The sequence below is a fragment of the Sciurus carolinensis genome, chromosome 1, assembly GCF_902686445.1.
Source record: "Sciurus carolinensis chromosome 1, mSciCar1.2, whole genome shotgun sequence".
In the NCBI taxonomy this organism is placed as follows: Eukaryota; Metazoa; Chordata; class Mammalia; order Rodentia; family Sciuridae; genus Sciurus; species Sciurus carolinensis.
The window spans coordinates 173,578,809-173,595,243 of NC_062213.1; the positions used below are offsets into that span (position 1 = coordinate 173,578,809).

General features: G+C 37.9%; 1 protein-coding gene across 1 annotated transcript in view; it reads left to right on the forward strand.

Annotated features, from left to right (window-relative positions):
• Efcab14 (EF-hand calcium binding domain 14) overlaps positions 1 to 16,435 on the forward strand; it is a 38,069-nt gene that overhangs the window by 13,689 nt on the left and 7,945 nt on the right. Inside the window, 6 exon segments of the mRNA XM_047559831.1 lie at positions 5,100 to 5,198; positions 8,320 to 8,430; positions 10,525 to 10,629; positions 11,661 to 11,852; positions 13,566 to 13,652; positions 15,790 to 15,901. Coding sequence (XP_047415787.1) covers positions 5,100 to 5,198; positions 8,320 to 8,430; positions 10,525 to 10,629; positions 11,661 to 11,852; positions 13,566 to 13,652; positions 15,790 to 15,901 — 706 coding nt within the window.

Sequence of the window (16,435 nt, forward strand, 5' to 3'; positions counted from 1 at the left end):
AATCTGACATTCTAGAATGCACCTATTAGAAGCCAGAGCAGTTCCAGAGATAGTAATGGGAAGGTGCCCCTCATCTCTCCTTTCCAGATACACACATAGCTTTGCTGTAATTTTCCAGAGATTTTGGCATTAGTCCCCTGAAGAGAGGAAGGCTATAACATGGAATCCAACCTTTAATTTACAGGGATATAGCTGAGTCTCAATGACTGACCATGTGTAATCCAGGTCTTTATTTATATATATACATATATACATATATATGTGTATATATATTTGTAGATGGACACAATACCTTTATTTTATTTCCTTATGCTGAGGCTCGAACACAGTCCCTCACACGTGCCAGGCAAGTGCTCTACCATTGAGCCACAACCCCAGCCCCAATCCAGGTCTAATAAATGAGTAATAAGTCATAAGTTTGTTAAGTAACTGCAGAGCTGACGGTCAGCTCTTCAGAGCATACTCTTTTAGTGATGCAACTGAAACCCTAGGCCTAGAGTGTTTGTGGTATGGAGAGAGGAGAAACAGTACCTCACCTAATTTTACCTACATTGGCTTCTAGCTACTTCTCTGGTTTTGGGTGAAATGACACCTACCAAATAACCACACTGACATTTTGTGAGACCTACCATTCCTGATTTTACACTTCTGACTAGTTCTGTCATAACCTCAGGATGTTATGGAATCTGGGACAATAGTTTTGAGCCTAGATCACTCTACTTCTTTGCTGTTGCTTTAGAAGGCCAATTGTCAGGGGGAGGAATTTGTTCCTTCTGGTGACCAAAAGGTAATCACATAATTGATAGGGGATTTGGAGTAACTATGTTCTTACCTATCAAATTGGTTTTGAGCCAACTGTATACAGACTGTGGGGCACTGAGTAAAACATACTTGGGGGAGGAATCACTTCTTTCTCTTTATGATTGGAAGGCTCAGATGATCTTAGAAGGTCCAATATAGGACATGGAAGAAAGGGGCAGCTGAGGAGACCCATCAAACCCCTTCCAAAGTTATGTGGTATCTTTTTCATGTGTGTGTATTTTTCCTCATCTTTTGTCTTTTTAAAAATCTCATAAATAATGTGTTAATATATTCTTATATAAAATTTAAATAATAAAATACATATAGAACTCCTACACAGACACTCTGCTTCAGTTCCCATGTGTTTGTACCCCGATCTATCAAACACATACACAAACACACACACATACACACACACACACACACACACACACACACACGTCTTCCCTGCCCCTATAATTGTCCACTATCAATAATATGAGCTGCATCTTTTCCTATGTATTTAGAAAACCATAACAGCTTTTAATATGAATTTGCTATGGGTTAGCATGTGTGTGTGGAATAAATGGGGTCCTTTGATATGTGTTGTTCTACAGCTTGGCTTTGTTCAATGCTTGTATCTACATCCTTACTGATAGATGTTTAGATGGTTCTAGTACTTTGCTGTTACATGTAAGAAAGACCTTAATATCCTTGTGCATATATCTTTGTATACTCAAGCAATAATATTCAGGATAGCTTTCAGGAAAAGAAATTGTCAAATAAAAGATATGACCATTTCAAATTTTGAAGGATATTCCTAGAGCACCTTCTAACATAGCTTTTCCAATATATACTCCCATGAACAATGCCTGAGAATGCCTTTTTCTTTATGTCTTTTTCAAATCTTAATATTATTCATATCTTCTTAAAGGCCTGGTGAAAATCTTCTTAATGTAATTGCTACTCTTTAGAGGTTTATAGCTTGCTGAGAATCTATCCTTGTGGGTTGAGATTTCTCATCTTTTTGTTTTTAGAGTTAGGTTGTTGATGAGTGGTCTGAATTATTTTGGAACCCTTATGGAGAATTACTTAAGTGCTCATTAAATAGTATTACTAAGGAACTGTTGCTTATTTGATGTTTTGTTTGTACCAGGTACTATGCTTTAGTTGCATATGTGATGCAGTCCTCATAACCTATATTAGTCATCTGTTGCTGGGTTACATGTTATCCCAAAACTTAGTGGCTTAAAACACCAACACTCATTATCTCAGAATTTCCGTAGTCAGGAATTGGAGAGTAGTTTAGCAGAGTGGTTTTGATAGCATCTCTTAAGGTTGCAGCAAAGATGTTTTCTGGGATTTCAACATGTGAAGGCCTAACTAGGGTAAGAGGGTGACTGTCCTAGGGATGTTTGCATGTCCTCACAACATGGCAACTAGCATTCCCAGAATGAGTGATCAAGCAAGAAGAGAGGAAGCCATAATGCCTTTTATGTATGACCTCATTTCCAAAGCTACCAATTCTTCCTTCCATTTTATTCTTTTTTCTTTCTTTCTTTCTTTTTTTTTTTTTTGTGGTGCTGGGGATCGAACCCAGGGCCTTGTGCTTGCAAGGCAAGTACTCTACCGACTGAGCTATCTCCCCAGCCCTTCCTTCCATTTTATTCTGTTCACTAAAAGCAAATCATTTTAGTCCAGGACACACTCAAGGGTAAGACTATCAAATAATTTGTAAACATATTTTAGAACCATCACACATCCCTCTGAGATACAGTTGTTAAGCAGTAGTTGTTGTTATGCATGCTATATTGATGAGAAAAATAAGTTTACTTACCTAGCCTTATGTCCTGCCTCCTGGCCTCTCTCCCTACTCTGCTTGGACTAGCCGCCTCAGTGTTCATCCTAAACACATTATTCTCATCCATCCATTTATTCAGTAAATGCTTATCTAATTCTTGTCATTGTGACAAGCATATTGTGGAAGATATAGCAGACATGGTCCTTGATCACCTGGAACCTACAGTCTTGCAGAGAAGAGAAACCTTAATCAAATAATCACACAAATAAATAAGTCATCACCTTGAGAAGTACTATGAAGAAAAAGTACCCCTGAGCCTATTCATGCTGTTGTTCCCTACCAATTCCCTAATGCCACTGTAATCCCTCTAAGGTAGGAAGAATGCCCATTTTATTTTTTTGTATATAAAACTTAATTTTTTCATCAGAGTCCGAGTTAGGACAGGCCTCATTAAAGTCTATTCCTTCCCACCTAATATTTCAGAACTTTACCCAATATCACATTTAATGTTTAATCAGTTCTTTAATGTGCCCTCTCTCTCAGCTTCTTGAGGTAGTTTTCCTTAATTCCTCTCTCTCCCTCACCTGCTCCCAGCAGATCATGTTAGTTACAACTTCTGCCACTACCTCTGCTATCACTGAAGTTCAAATCACCATTATCTCTTACCTAGACTACTCAAATTGCCTTCTTTCTGGTTTCCATATGTCTACAGAATAGCAATAGTCCTTCCTGCAAGTTATCTCCTTAATACCTTAATACCATATCTTTGTTCTGATTTACAAAATCCTGCCTGTTCTGGCCCTTTCCTGCATCTTTGGCCTCACCTCCCCCACCAACCCACCCCCACACACTTTATTTGGTCCTGTCGCCTGACATTTTTTCTAGTCGTTAATTGTGTCAAGCTCTTTCCTGTAATGGGACTTTTCCCTGGCAATTCCCTCTACCCTGAAGAGTACTTCATCCAATCTTTATAGGATTAATACCTTTTTATTATTTAGATTTTAGTTTAAATTCCTTCTGTAGAGGCCGCCTCTGACTTTGATCCAAAGTAACTATCCAGTCACTCTTACCAGGTCTCCTTATTTTAATTTTCTTCTAATGCTGTCTACCATCTGCTGTTTTTCTAATATAAAATTGTTTATCTCCTTGCACTGATACATAAGCACCATAATATCCCCTGCCATCTGTGTTTTTCACTATGGGTATATAGTAGGACTTAATAAATATTTGTTGCATTAAAGTGAGTGAAAAATGGTCAGGTCTCAGAACTTATCTATCCTAAAGGGAAAGGAAATGAGAACTTGAATACCTGAACTCCCAAGTTCTTCACTGGACTCCCTTATCCAGACCAAGCTGCTGCTCACTGCAGAAGCTCTGTTTAACTTCTTTGCATAGTACTAAATACTTTGTGATTCTCTTGTTTTCTGTCACCTTCTGTTGGGATAAAAGCTCCATGAGAGCAGAACCCCATGATCTTATTTGCCACTGTCTCCTCTGCCTGAAGTAGTGCACAGAGAAGATGCCAAGCATCTGTTGAAGGAATCATAAGAGAATGTGGTTCTGCTTTGTCTAATATCCCTCGGTGCCTGCCACAGTTCTTGGCCTATAGCAGTGCACAGAAACACCAGTGGTTACTATACGAGGCCATTCTTGATACCATTGCTGTTGGTAGATCTGCATTCTTATCCTAGAATTTGGATTGGGAAAGCAGTTTGGATCTGAGAATCTTTGAAGAGTTTTTTGAGCTACACTGCAAGCCTTGTTAGAATATTATCTGTAGCCTAAAGTTGAATGTTATAAAGGTCCCCCCAGGCTCCATGCAAGAGAGAAGTTCAGCTATTTAGAATTCTATCCCTAAGTAGCAGAAGGGAAGCCACATTTTATTTTGATTCAATTCCTATTTTAATACATTTATTGAGTCAGTCAATGAGTCAGTAGTATTTATTGAGCCCCTTCAGGGTACAATGTAGTGCTTTGGCTGAGTTATTGAGTTTGAAATATTAATCACATTATTAAACCAAAACCAAATCCCTAAATAGTTGAAAGTGCTGTTCAAATTGTCAAGCTATAGTTCCTGTAGACTATATTTTGTAATGATGGGCTTTTACTTTATAAAATATGTCCCCACATGGACTGGAACAAAAGTCAGTTAAATAACTGAGTGTGTTATATTTTACCAAAATGAAACCTTGAAGTGGTCCTTGATCATTGGCTTTCTTCTTGTCTAACTATTGAAGAATTGTGTGTAATCACTGCATCTTTTGGATAATTTAAGATTTTAGACCTTACAGCCGCCAGACCTATGATAAAGAATAATAACTTCTCTTTCCCTCTTTGGCACTAGTTTAAACTGGGCAGGGAAAGAAGGGGTATTATTGCTACCTCCTGAATCTCAATACTTTAAGTTCCTTAATCCTGCGAACTGAAAGGGTACCTTGACTTTATCAGCTACATAGTTTGTGAAGGAAACATATTTACAAGTTCTGTTTTCATTGTTTGTTTTTCATTTTCCTTCCAGATTTCTCTGTTGATTTCTGCAGTAAACCACCTTAAAGCCAATGTTAAGTCAGCTGCAGACTTAATTAGTCTGCCTACCACTGTAGAGGGACTTCAGAAAGTAAGTGCTTTATATGAATACTGAGATTTACCTTCTGCTGGAATTCTAGCTTCTTAAAAGTTTTCTTTGAAAGTCTGGCATTTAAAATCAGCTGCTCAGAGAGGGCAATAACAAAATGTTATCATTGTGTTCTACAGAGTTCAGAAAACTTTGTTTTGATCTGGTTAATTGGACCTTTAATTTGCAACATGTTACTTTAATGATGATTTATAGGGTTCACACATTTTGACTTGTCTTTCACAGTCCTAGATTTACTCTGCCCCAAATCATGTTTGCTTCTATTGTCTTGCTTTTCAATACTTGCCTTTTCAATTTTTCATTCACATTGTCTTTATGAAAGCAGACCATTTTTCATGAGTGTTGCCCTAAATCTCTGCTATTTTCCATGATTTAAAGAGAGTTGGTTTTTGTTTTTGTTTCTAGAGACACAGACAGATACATTTAGGAAATCAAGTACATATCCAAAGGAGAATGAGGGCCATCTCTAGAGGGAAAGACAGCCAAGAGTTGTTTTTTTTTCCTTAAAAAATGACCTAAGGGAAAGCAAAAAGTAAGAATTTAAGGAACAAGTGTTGCTAAAGATGTGAAGCAAACATTCCTGCTGAGAGTTTAAATTGAAAAAAAAATCACTTTGGGAAACAGTCTGACATTTTATAAAGGTAAACGTACACATCCTCTAAACAGTTCACTTGTAAGTATATGCATAGATTCTAGGGGCTATACAAACAAATAGTTCAGAATTTCTCTTTATTTGTCCCTAAGATTCAGGCCTAGAGCAGGAAGCAAGAAACAACCGAATGGATGATACTCAGGAATCCTTAGAACTGGATGGGGGTTGGAAAGGGAAAGAATGTACCTAATTGAACATAAGGAACATATCCCCGCAGCAGGAAATGGAAGAAAGAATTCAGGAGTAAGAGAACCCCAAACAGTGGGTATTAAGTTTAGGATCATTGACTTTTAAAAGTTCATATGTGATAAGTTTGATTCAGTTATATGTCAGTCTTTATAAATTTTTAAGTTGTTTCAATAACAGAAAGAAATTCCTGAACCACAAACAAAAATAAACTTGCTATTTTATAGCCACAGCATCAGTATGTGTTCAGTCTTTAGTTTGCAGCTTGTCTGTTCTGGTGATCTACTTTAAACATTAAAAAAAAAAATAGAAAGGACAACTTTGATGAAGCCAGATTCTCGCCATTATTCCCAAGGACCAAGTAGGAAAAAGGTGTCTGTAGGCATTAGTACAGAAGCAATTCTGGCAGTCTTTCATTAAAAAAGGAGACTGACTTATTCTGATATTCATTAATTCAACAAATATTTGTGCAGCTTCCTCCACTGTGTACCAGGCTCTCTGCAGTTGGTGGCAATAGTAGTTTCAGAGTTTCATTTTAGAGTTTACATGGTTCTGTCAGCTGCTTTCTTTAAAAAAATCTCTAAACAAGAGCTTACTATCTTCAGGCATCCTGCTGGGCTCATACATCCAGCCAGTGAGGATTTTCTAACAGTAGGTGTCTTTGAATGCCTGTAACAACAGAGCTTACATAGCTTTCCAACTTAGAGACTTCTACTCTTGTCTCTTTGCAAATCCTTATATTGATAATGCTAGACGCTGCTTTTTTTTTTTTTTTTTTACAAGTGTCTCAGTTTTGAAGCATAAGTCATCTCAATTACCTAACTTCAATGGATGGCATGTGATTGCTTTTTATAGTGGTGAGAATGTTGTCTTTTATTTTCTTGGATTCTTGTATATCAGTATGATAAAATATTACCTTGGTTAAAAATACTAATATGATACTATGATACTACAAATTGTCAGAATGTTTTTATAAAAGGCCAGAACCCACCAAAGAGTAACATTCTTTGACTGTTCCCTTAGGACAGGGCTTTTTAAAAAGATGGCTTCTGAATCATGTCCCTTATACACTTGGACTCCTTAGGCCTAATCAAAGCAAAATAAGTTGCTCCATGTACTCAACTCTACCCAATAGTTGCTGACAGGATTCTACAGAAATGGATTTTTTCCTTCATGTCTGCAATGCTGGGTTTCTCAGAGCTAAAAATTGTTCCTGCCCATTTTTGCTCAGAAATCATTTGCTCCTGACCCAGTGGCAGTCCACAGTGTTATACCTGGCCATCTGCATGCCCACAGCAGGGCTTGATAGAATCAGTTTGTGGATGAATTTTATCTCTGGGTCCCACATTTATAAACCAATATCTTTTTTAGAAAAGGTTTTATCTTTCTCTAGTAAAAGTTCTTTAAACTGAGGAAATTTGTTGGTTTTATATATACAGGAAATTATACATATTAGAGAATTCATAGTTTGAAGATATTTGAAATAATTAAAAATACTTATCTACATTGAGTTAGTGTTTAATGTAAATTAAAATCACAGTATGCCACTGTACTTCCATTAGAATGACTAAAATTGAAAGAACCGATGGTACCAGTTTCAGTGAGGATATGGAGTAATGGGAATTCTCATACACTGCTGGTGGAACTGCAAAATGGCATAACCATTTTAGAAGATGGTTGGCAGTTTTTTACAGAAATTAAAGCCTAGATCTGCCATATGATCAGCCATCTGCTTCCTAGGTATTGTAATGATGAGAAAGCATATGAGGGGAAATTAAGACAGAAGTCGACATAAACTTTATACATGAAAGTTTATGACAGCTTTATTTGTAATAGTCAAATACTGAAAACAACCTAAATGTCCATCAACAGGTCAGAAGAGAAACTGATATAGCCATACAATAAAATGCAGCATCCTGAGTAACTACAACATGAATGAATCTCAACAATGCTGAGTGAAAGAAGCTATACTTTAAAAGTGTATCCTCACTCACTGGTTCTTCTTATGTAACATTCTAGAAATGCATCCGATATACAGTGACAGAAAGTGTATCAGTGGTTGCCTGGATAGAGGATGGGAGGAATTACAGAAGGGCATGAAGAAACTTCTGGATAAATGTTTCTTGATTTGATTGTGGTAAAAGTTTTACTGGTATATTTATGTCAAATAATCAAAACCATTTTGAATATGTATAACATGTCAGTTATATCTTAATAGAGCTGTTAAAAGGAAAAAAAATGACATTCCTGCATGTTTCTGTCCAGAGTGTAGCTTCCATTGGCAATACTTTAAACAGTGTCCATCTAGCTGTGGAGGCAATACAGAAAACTGTGGATGAACACAAGGAAACCATGGAATTGCTGCAAAGTGAAATGGTAAGGAGATCAGCAGATATTACAGAAAGATAACATGCTTCTCACCCTTTTCTCTATAAGTCATGATGCTCACTTTCCACTGATCTGAACAGGCCCTCTCTACATACCCTTCTAAAATATCTAATAAGCAATATGTACTCATTCTGTAAAGTAAGCAGTTAAGGAAAATAGAATTGAAAGCTGAATCTTTTGCAAACATGGTGCTGAAGGAGACAATGACAAAACATAGTTCCTGAGGATAGAACAGGAAGAGTGGAAAACAGAAAAGAACAAAAGGGATGTGGAGAATTGTCTAGTTTATTGCTATGTAACAAACCACCTCAATTATTATTTCTCATTATTCTGAGCATCAGGAATTTGGGCAGGGCTCTTAAACTCCCAAGCACTGAGAGGCCAAGGTAAGAGGTCATCTAGAGGATGAAAGGCCATCTTGGATGTTCCAACTCCAGCCTGTTATTGATGAAATGCAGCCGTATGTGTGATCTCACTCCATACCACATAGAACAGAACCACCCCTCCCACCTCAGCTGAGCATAGTCACAGACTCATGAGAAGTAATAAATTGTTGTTTGTTGTTATTTTAAGCCACAAAATTTGGGGTGATTTGTTATGCAGCAATAAATAGCTGAAATGGAAGTAAGACCCTGCAGTGCCCAGGAATTGTTTTCAAATGTCTCTGGGTCTCCTAATACTGCTGCATATGTCTGCAGTCATTCAGAGACCAAAATTAATCACTGAGCAGATAACAGCTCCAGAAAGGATTTATGAAGGGTGAAAAAGGATGGCATGACCCTTGATGTCTTGCTAAACAGATGAGTTACTTGTTTGAAAGCAGGAGTATTCAAAGCACATGCAAGTTCTCTAGCCTACTAATTTCTAGATCTGCCCCACATGCTCTCTACTAACTTCAGAATTCTGAGTTTAAATTGGGCAGTTTGTACGAAGGGGACCAGAGCTCTATCAGAGAACTCAGCAGGGAGAATTTTTCATTTTCTTTGGAAACAAAAATCCTTGTTATTTAATGGGGCTAACCCAAAGGAAAAAGCATTGATCTAGGTGTCCATACGATTGACTTCTAGTTGGATCTGCCACTGAAGAACTCTCTGACCCATAATAATAAGAGCCCCTCTAACTCAGCAGTTCTTTTATCTTGAGTTTGTTTTCAAGTAATTAATCATTTTCTGAAATACTTTTTCCTAATTGAAAAATTCCTGCTTTCTAGAGCCATGGTTTTCCCTCCATTTCTCTTCAATGTTGCTTTTTTTTCCCTCATAAAACCAGAGTTGATTAATGCCTAGGTTGTCAGATTTCAAGGAAAACAATTTACTTTCACCAATTACATTCTGTTGTAAATAAGTGTGCCTCTTTACTTTATTATGGCTGCCAATAGTAATCCTTCTACTGACATACTTTATACTAAGTCATAGTTATAGGTTGTGAAGGATTAAGATGTGCAGTTTTTCCCACTAATAGGAAAAAATGTATATAAGCATGTATACTTCAGTCTCTGCAGATAGACTAGAGCAGTGGGGAGGTAACAGAAAGGAAGGGGTGACCCTCAAACATAGATCTTGGTATGTGCTACAAGGGAAAAAACTAAAAATGTTCATGATCAGTGGTTATGCTCAATACCTGAGGTCTGTGGTTATGTGGCTGACTAACTACTCTTATAACATCCAATCCCCTTTAGGCCTGTGAAGTGACCTCACCCTCCCAGGTTTAGACTGAGTTGGTCACAGGAATATTCTGGTGATTATGTAGTTTCTCTGGGTATATGGTGATGAGGGAGCAGAGAAATGGTTTGTAGGGAGTTCATTCCATTAAAAGACTGGGAAGCAGACTAGGAGGATCTCAGTTTCTTGGGGCAATCTGGGTGCTACTGCTCCAGCCCATATGTTAGGCTGAACATCCCCAAAAGTCCATGATGCCTTCAGTGCCTAGCCCAAGACTAGTCACAGTATAGGTTCTTAGGGAATGCCTATAGGTAAATCTGTGGGTACACTCTGGGGGAAGCTAGACTGTTCCAGGACCTTCCCAGATAGTTAAATAAACCTAATAACTGTTGCCGACACTAACCTCCTTTTGTGTTAACAGAAGCGGCAGTTCTCAAAGGGGACCAATGGAAGCAACCAAATTATTCCATCACCTTCAACTACATCAGAACTTGAAAATAAAACCCACAGTGAGAATTTGAAACAGGTACTTTTGATTTCTGGACCACAATGGGCTGTGGGTAGAGGCCTGAGGAGTTTGGGCCTAGCTCCATGGTGCCTCTGCAGGCACATTTAACTTCTGTTCACTTACCAGAGAGCTAAGCCGAGAGGGATGCATGTTGAAATCTTGGGATCCAGAATGTGCCCTGTCTCTTTTTTAGCATTCTGCTTTTTCCCCTGCATGTCAATCAGTGGAGTAAATTCCTTTTCACATCTTGAAAGACATAGGATAACCAGATTATCCTGACACTATGAAAAATAGCAATCTGGGCAAGTCAAAGATGGATGGATAGCAGATTAATCCAGAGTGATGGCTATTTTAAGCTACAGTAAATTCTAAGAATGTTAGGAAGCATATCCTTGAAAATCGGGATTTTCTAAAGTCTGAAGACGAAAGGCAAGAGGGGAGAAAAAAGGATATTGAGTTCAGAATCACATTAAGGAGAATAAAGGAAATCTTCACTAAGAAGAATTTCTGTCCTGAGTTTAATGCCCTTTAAAACCTATAGTCATCATTCCTTTTTAAGTAGCAATCAGTTCTAATGGATGTCAATAAAATAATTGAATCTTGTACTAAAGAATGCACTATTTGTTATGGTTTTGTTACTAGCCAATTCAGTAATTGGTATTGTTCCTAAGGTAGTTTTGTACTGACAAATTAGGTTAATGGAACTTTCAGTTAATAACCCAGCAGGCTTTCCTGCCAGCAGGTGAGGTAAACATTGGGAAATTAATTCCCAAATGCTCTGCTTTCTAGGACCAGAAAGTGAATTACGTAGGTAGTCCTCTTTCCCCTCCCCTCCTGTTGAGCTGAGATCAAACAATTCCAGAGGGAGTAAACTAGGAACAATTTAGAGTGGGAGGGACAAAGCAGAGACAGACAATTGGTGGTCACAACCAGGAAAAGGAGTTTACTTCAGTAACTTGACATAATAATGGTTATTTGGTGCTGCTCCTCTGCTTTACCTAATATTCATCTTTGGCTGGATTCTGCAACTTGCTTTATTTCCACTCCAGGACATCCTGTACCTTCATAACTCTTTAGAGGAGGTAAACAGTGCCCTAGTGGCATACCAGAGACAGAGTGATCTTAAACTCGAGGGGATGAATGAAACACTCAGTAATCTCACTCAGAGAATCAACCTGATAGAAAGCAATGTGGTTACTCTGAGTGAAGTAGAAAACACAGCAAACTTGACCTCCAGTATGGTAAGCCTTTTCAGATCTTTTGTGACATGTTTGTGTTGCACTGTGTATTATTTGTACCTAGATGGCATTCCATCACCTTTGAGCCCAGTCCTTCTGGCATATTTGAGAGGCTGCACATTTGTACTGTGCTTGGTCCATGTCTCCATTAGTCTTTACACTTGTTCTGTGATGTGAACTGTGCAGCAGTGCTAGACTGGATATGGAAAGGGAGGTGTGGAGGAGTCAGGTTGTTTGTCAAGGCCTCACCACAAATTGTTGGCAGAGATGAAAAGTTTACTATGTTACCAGTGCCCCATCTGGTAGGGAAGTTCTGACACATACTTCCAAAGGAGGTCGTGTTGATCTTTTCTAAGTCATTAAAGCAGGAACAGTGACAGTTACCAAAAATCTTTTTTTTGTTGTTTTTTTGTTTGTTGGTTTTTGTTTTTTGTTTTGGTACTGGGGAGTGAGTGAATCCAGAGGCACTCAACCACTGAGCCACATCCCTAGTCCTTTTTTGTATTTTATTTAGAGACAGGTTCTCACTGAGTTACTTAGGGCCTCAGCCTCCCTAGCCACTGGGATTACAGGAGTTCACCACCATGCCTGGCTGTCTTTTGCAGTTTCTTTAAGCCTGAATTTGGCTTTCAGAAATCTTACTTCTCTCTGCATGTTTCAGGGAACTTTTTGCCTATAATATCAGGAAATCCATTTAAAACAGATCAGGTCAGACCAGCTTAACTTATGAGGTCACTGAGTACAGTCCCTCATTTTACATATAAGGAAACCAAGTAACCTACTAAATCACTGATGCCCCCGACTCTGCAGTTTTCATGTTCTCAAAGAATAGAATGTGATTTGTTTGGGTTTTTGTTTGTTTTGCTTTAATTACCTTTCTCATACATTATGCTGGGATCCCTGTAGATTATTTTCTTAACATCTGTAGGCCCTTCCCAAGATTTTATACAACAAAGACATAGACATATATAAAAATATGAAACCAAATACAGGAAATTGTACTGTAAATTCAAGTAACCACCAAAGCTGGAAGCAAGCCCACACATAAAGATAAACCCTGGCAGATGGCAAGGAGTGTTTGAACTGGCTCTACCACAGTGGAGCCTTGGCAAATTGCCTGGATATGACTTTGAAGGGTGGAAAAGGAAGACCTGGCCTCCACCTCCCCTTCCTGGGGAAGGTGTGTAATTTACTACAAAGGTGTGAAGATTAAAGGAGCCCTATATTTTTAAAGCCCTTTTGAACTCAGCTAATCTAAGTAGGAGCTGAGAACCTTGAATGATTTGATGAATGTTATACCTTGAAGGTTTTCAAGGCTTATTGTGAAAACTTAATACCTTCAGACTTCCTGTACTGTCTCTGCTTTCCCATTTCATTTCTCTACAACAGAAAATTGGTAATAGTATCAGTCTGTCTTACTACTTCTTCCATTGGCATCTTGCCCAGCCTAGCTCGGGGTAAAAGTTCTATCACCTTTATACTTTAAAGTTTAAAGTTTGTGACTGAAACAACTAGAAGCACCAGTTTCCACTTGGCCTCTCAGTAACCTTCCTCCCTCACTCTTCCCATTCTCCCACTCCTCTGCCATTTCTCTTAAAAGTATTCTGAAACCCTTTAAATAAGTTTGACCAATTTTTTAAAAAGTACTAGATGTCATTCAGTTTACAATGTTTATTTATCTTTAATCTTTTCCTCTTGTTCTTTTTGTCCTCTAAGATAAGTAATAGAGCTGCCATTCTGAAAAGAGAGTCTTTGGATCAAGCGACCAACAGTACTGATACCATAAAAGCCCAAAACATAAAGGTAAATAACAGGAGGCTTACCATGAGGTAAAAATAAATGCATCAGCATCTCTCTTCTTGTGACTTGCTACTTTCTTCTCAAAAGTAGCACTTTGGTCTCACTGCTAAAACTTCAAGACAAAGAAATTAGTAAATTAGTTAGTATATTATTGAATAAATGAATATTGTATCAGGTGTGTATCTTGTACCAAGCTGGGAGGGCCACAGTGAGCAGGATAAACTTGTGACCCTTATTCTAGTAAAACTCAAAGTCCATCAGTCAAAAAATCTTTAACCCAGAGTGCACAAATAACTAATCACAAATCTAATAAGTGCTATAAAGGAAATATATAGGATATGTTGAGGGAGTTCTAAGAGATCAAGAAGGCTCCCTAGGGAAATGACTTAAGCCAAGATAGTCAATTATCTATACTAATGATGGAGGACAAAGGTATATAGATCATCTAAAAATGGTGTCTAGCCTCAAAATCATTTCCCAAGTTTAGATGACAGTCTTAATACATTCACACATTAGTACACTTAAGTGTAAGCCAGTTTCCTTCACCATGTACCTTTCCCTTTTTGTTCTACCCAGACATATTGTCAAGATAAAATAAGCAATCTGTGCTATGCTTTGATATCCACTCCTCTGCCAAGAAAATTTGATTGTAGCATTCTCTGATTAGAGTGTCGTTTAATATTATAAGTCCTGGGCTAAGATAAAGGAAAAGCCAGGAAGATTGTTACTAAATTACTAGTGTCATCTGAGATGCACCTTGCATTGAGAAATTCAGAGGAAATGAAATTGGAGTAGAACCATAGTACAGGCAGTTTTCGTTGTAATGCTTTCCATCTTATTTTTTCATCCTTAGCACTTTTACATCATCTAAAGTCATATATTTAACATTTAATGCGTCATAAGCTGGGCTCTTATTGAATTTTCTGCCTCTGCAAATATTTTTAAACCATACTTAGAGAATAAGAAAATTTAAGAGGCAGATAGAAGTGTTGAGCACAAAAAGGTAACAGTTGCTTACTATTAGAAAGTAGTAGTGATTTCAGCAATAGTTCACATTTAACAGAAAATACCAGAGCACAACACCAAGCATACACTTTCACCTACATTTCTTGACTTTACTTTTGAACTCCTTGTGTTTTTAATGGTCATGCCAGTGTACCAGTTCCTTTGTCCTACTTCATCTAAGTATCCTAACCAGATACAATTTGTCCTTACCATTCTTCGGTCATTTAATACCTTGTTTTCATTACATGGGTTCATATTGGAATTCCCTAAATAAACAGAATGACCTACTATTAGGGTAGAAGTAGCAATAGAAGAGAGAAAAATAAATATATATTGAATAAAGAAATGTGAGATGAACTAATATTCCAATACACATGAGGGCAAGCCTTTCTTCACAGTAGCATAAGCAGAAACTAGCATTATAGAAGGTAGACTTTTTTCTTTTTATAATTAAATTTATTTTTATGTGCCACTCTTAAGTCTTCCTTGGAATAAAACAAAGTGTAGGTGAAAACCTTTTTAAAAATTTAACAAATAAGACTTTGAATTAGAACTATTATAGCTCCTTCTTTATGTTTCTAACAGTTCTTGCTATTAGTTACCATCTCCATAGGGAAATCAGAAGTATAGGGGAATACTTCTGGTTTGTTTGTGTTCAGCTGTTTTTGTTATTGTTTTGTTATTGGTTTTGGGGGCAGGGGTTTAGGGTGGTTCGGGCATAAAGCTCTGACTCAAGTGGTCTGGTCACAATGTAGTGTGAGATATTTAGGACAGTTATTGAGTTAGTGTGATATAGCTCCCAGAAAACAATATCCTCCTCATTTAGGAAATGAGTGTCGCACAGGTACCTGAGCAAGGGTACATTTTCTTTACTGCTGACCATGCATGCCTTCTCCCATCAGCCAAATGTTCCCAGCAAATCAGATCATATGGAGCATAATGTTGCCTTAATGGTCTAGCCTCAAATCCCACTAGACACACATCAACACTGAACAACAAAGATATCCCTGGTATTTGTTCAGACATTCCTTCAGTGCCTTTAGAGGGAACTTTCTGAGGGTCAGGGAGCATAGTGGAGACTCAGTTGAGGTCTTACTTCTACCTTAAACCTTCTTTGAATTTTTGTTTTGGGCAGAAGGAAGATAGTCCACATTCTCAGGTATCCAAGCTACGAGAGAAACTGCAGCTGATTAGTGCTCTCACAAACAAACCTGAGAGCAACAGGCCTCCAGAGACTGCAGACAAAGGTGAGCACTGGGCTGGCTTCTGAATATTTCACGCAGGCTTGGGCAGCTTGCTCCCACACAGGGAGTGGGAAAGGTGTTTCAGCAGCACTGATCGAACCCAGTGAGTGATGCCTGAGCGCACCGAGATGAAGCTGATGCACTTTGCTTTCATTTAGAAAAAGCCCATTTTGTACATGATTTGTACTCTAGTCTATTAAGGGAAGAATGGGTAATGTTTAGCTGGAAATAGACTTCTCCATGCTGTCTGCATCCAATTATAGGCAAAAATGTTACTGTCACAACATATTAAACCAGCCCTAAATGTTGTTCATGGGACTTTTCATTTCTGTATAAAATTTACTTAAAAATAAATTTTAGTCCTTCTGAAAATCATGAACATGTAATGGTAGAATTATTAGATTAGAAGGGTACTTGACTTTGGTTGGGTAGAAACATAACTATTAATATAGCAAATGCATTCACCTCCTTTATGGACAAAACAAAGGCACTACACAGTGTTGGCTTTGACCCCTCTCTAACAGGTTGGAAAAGCAA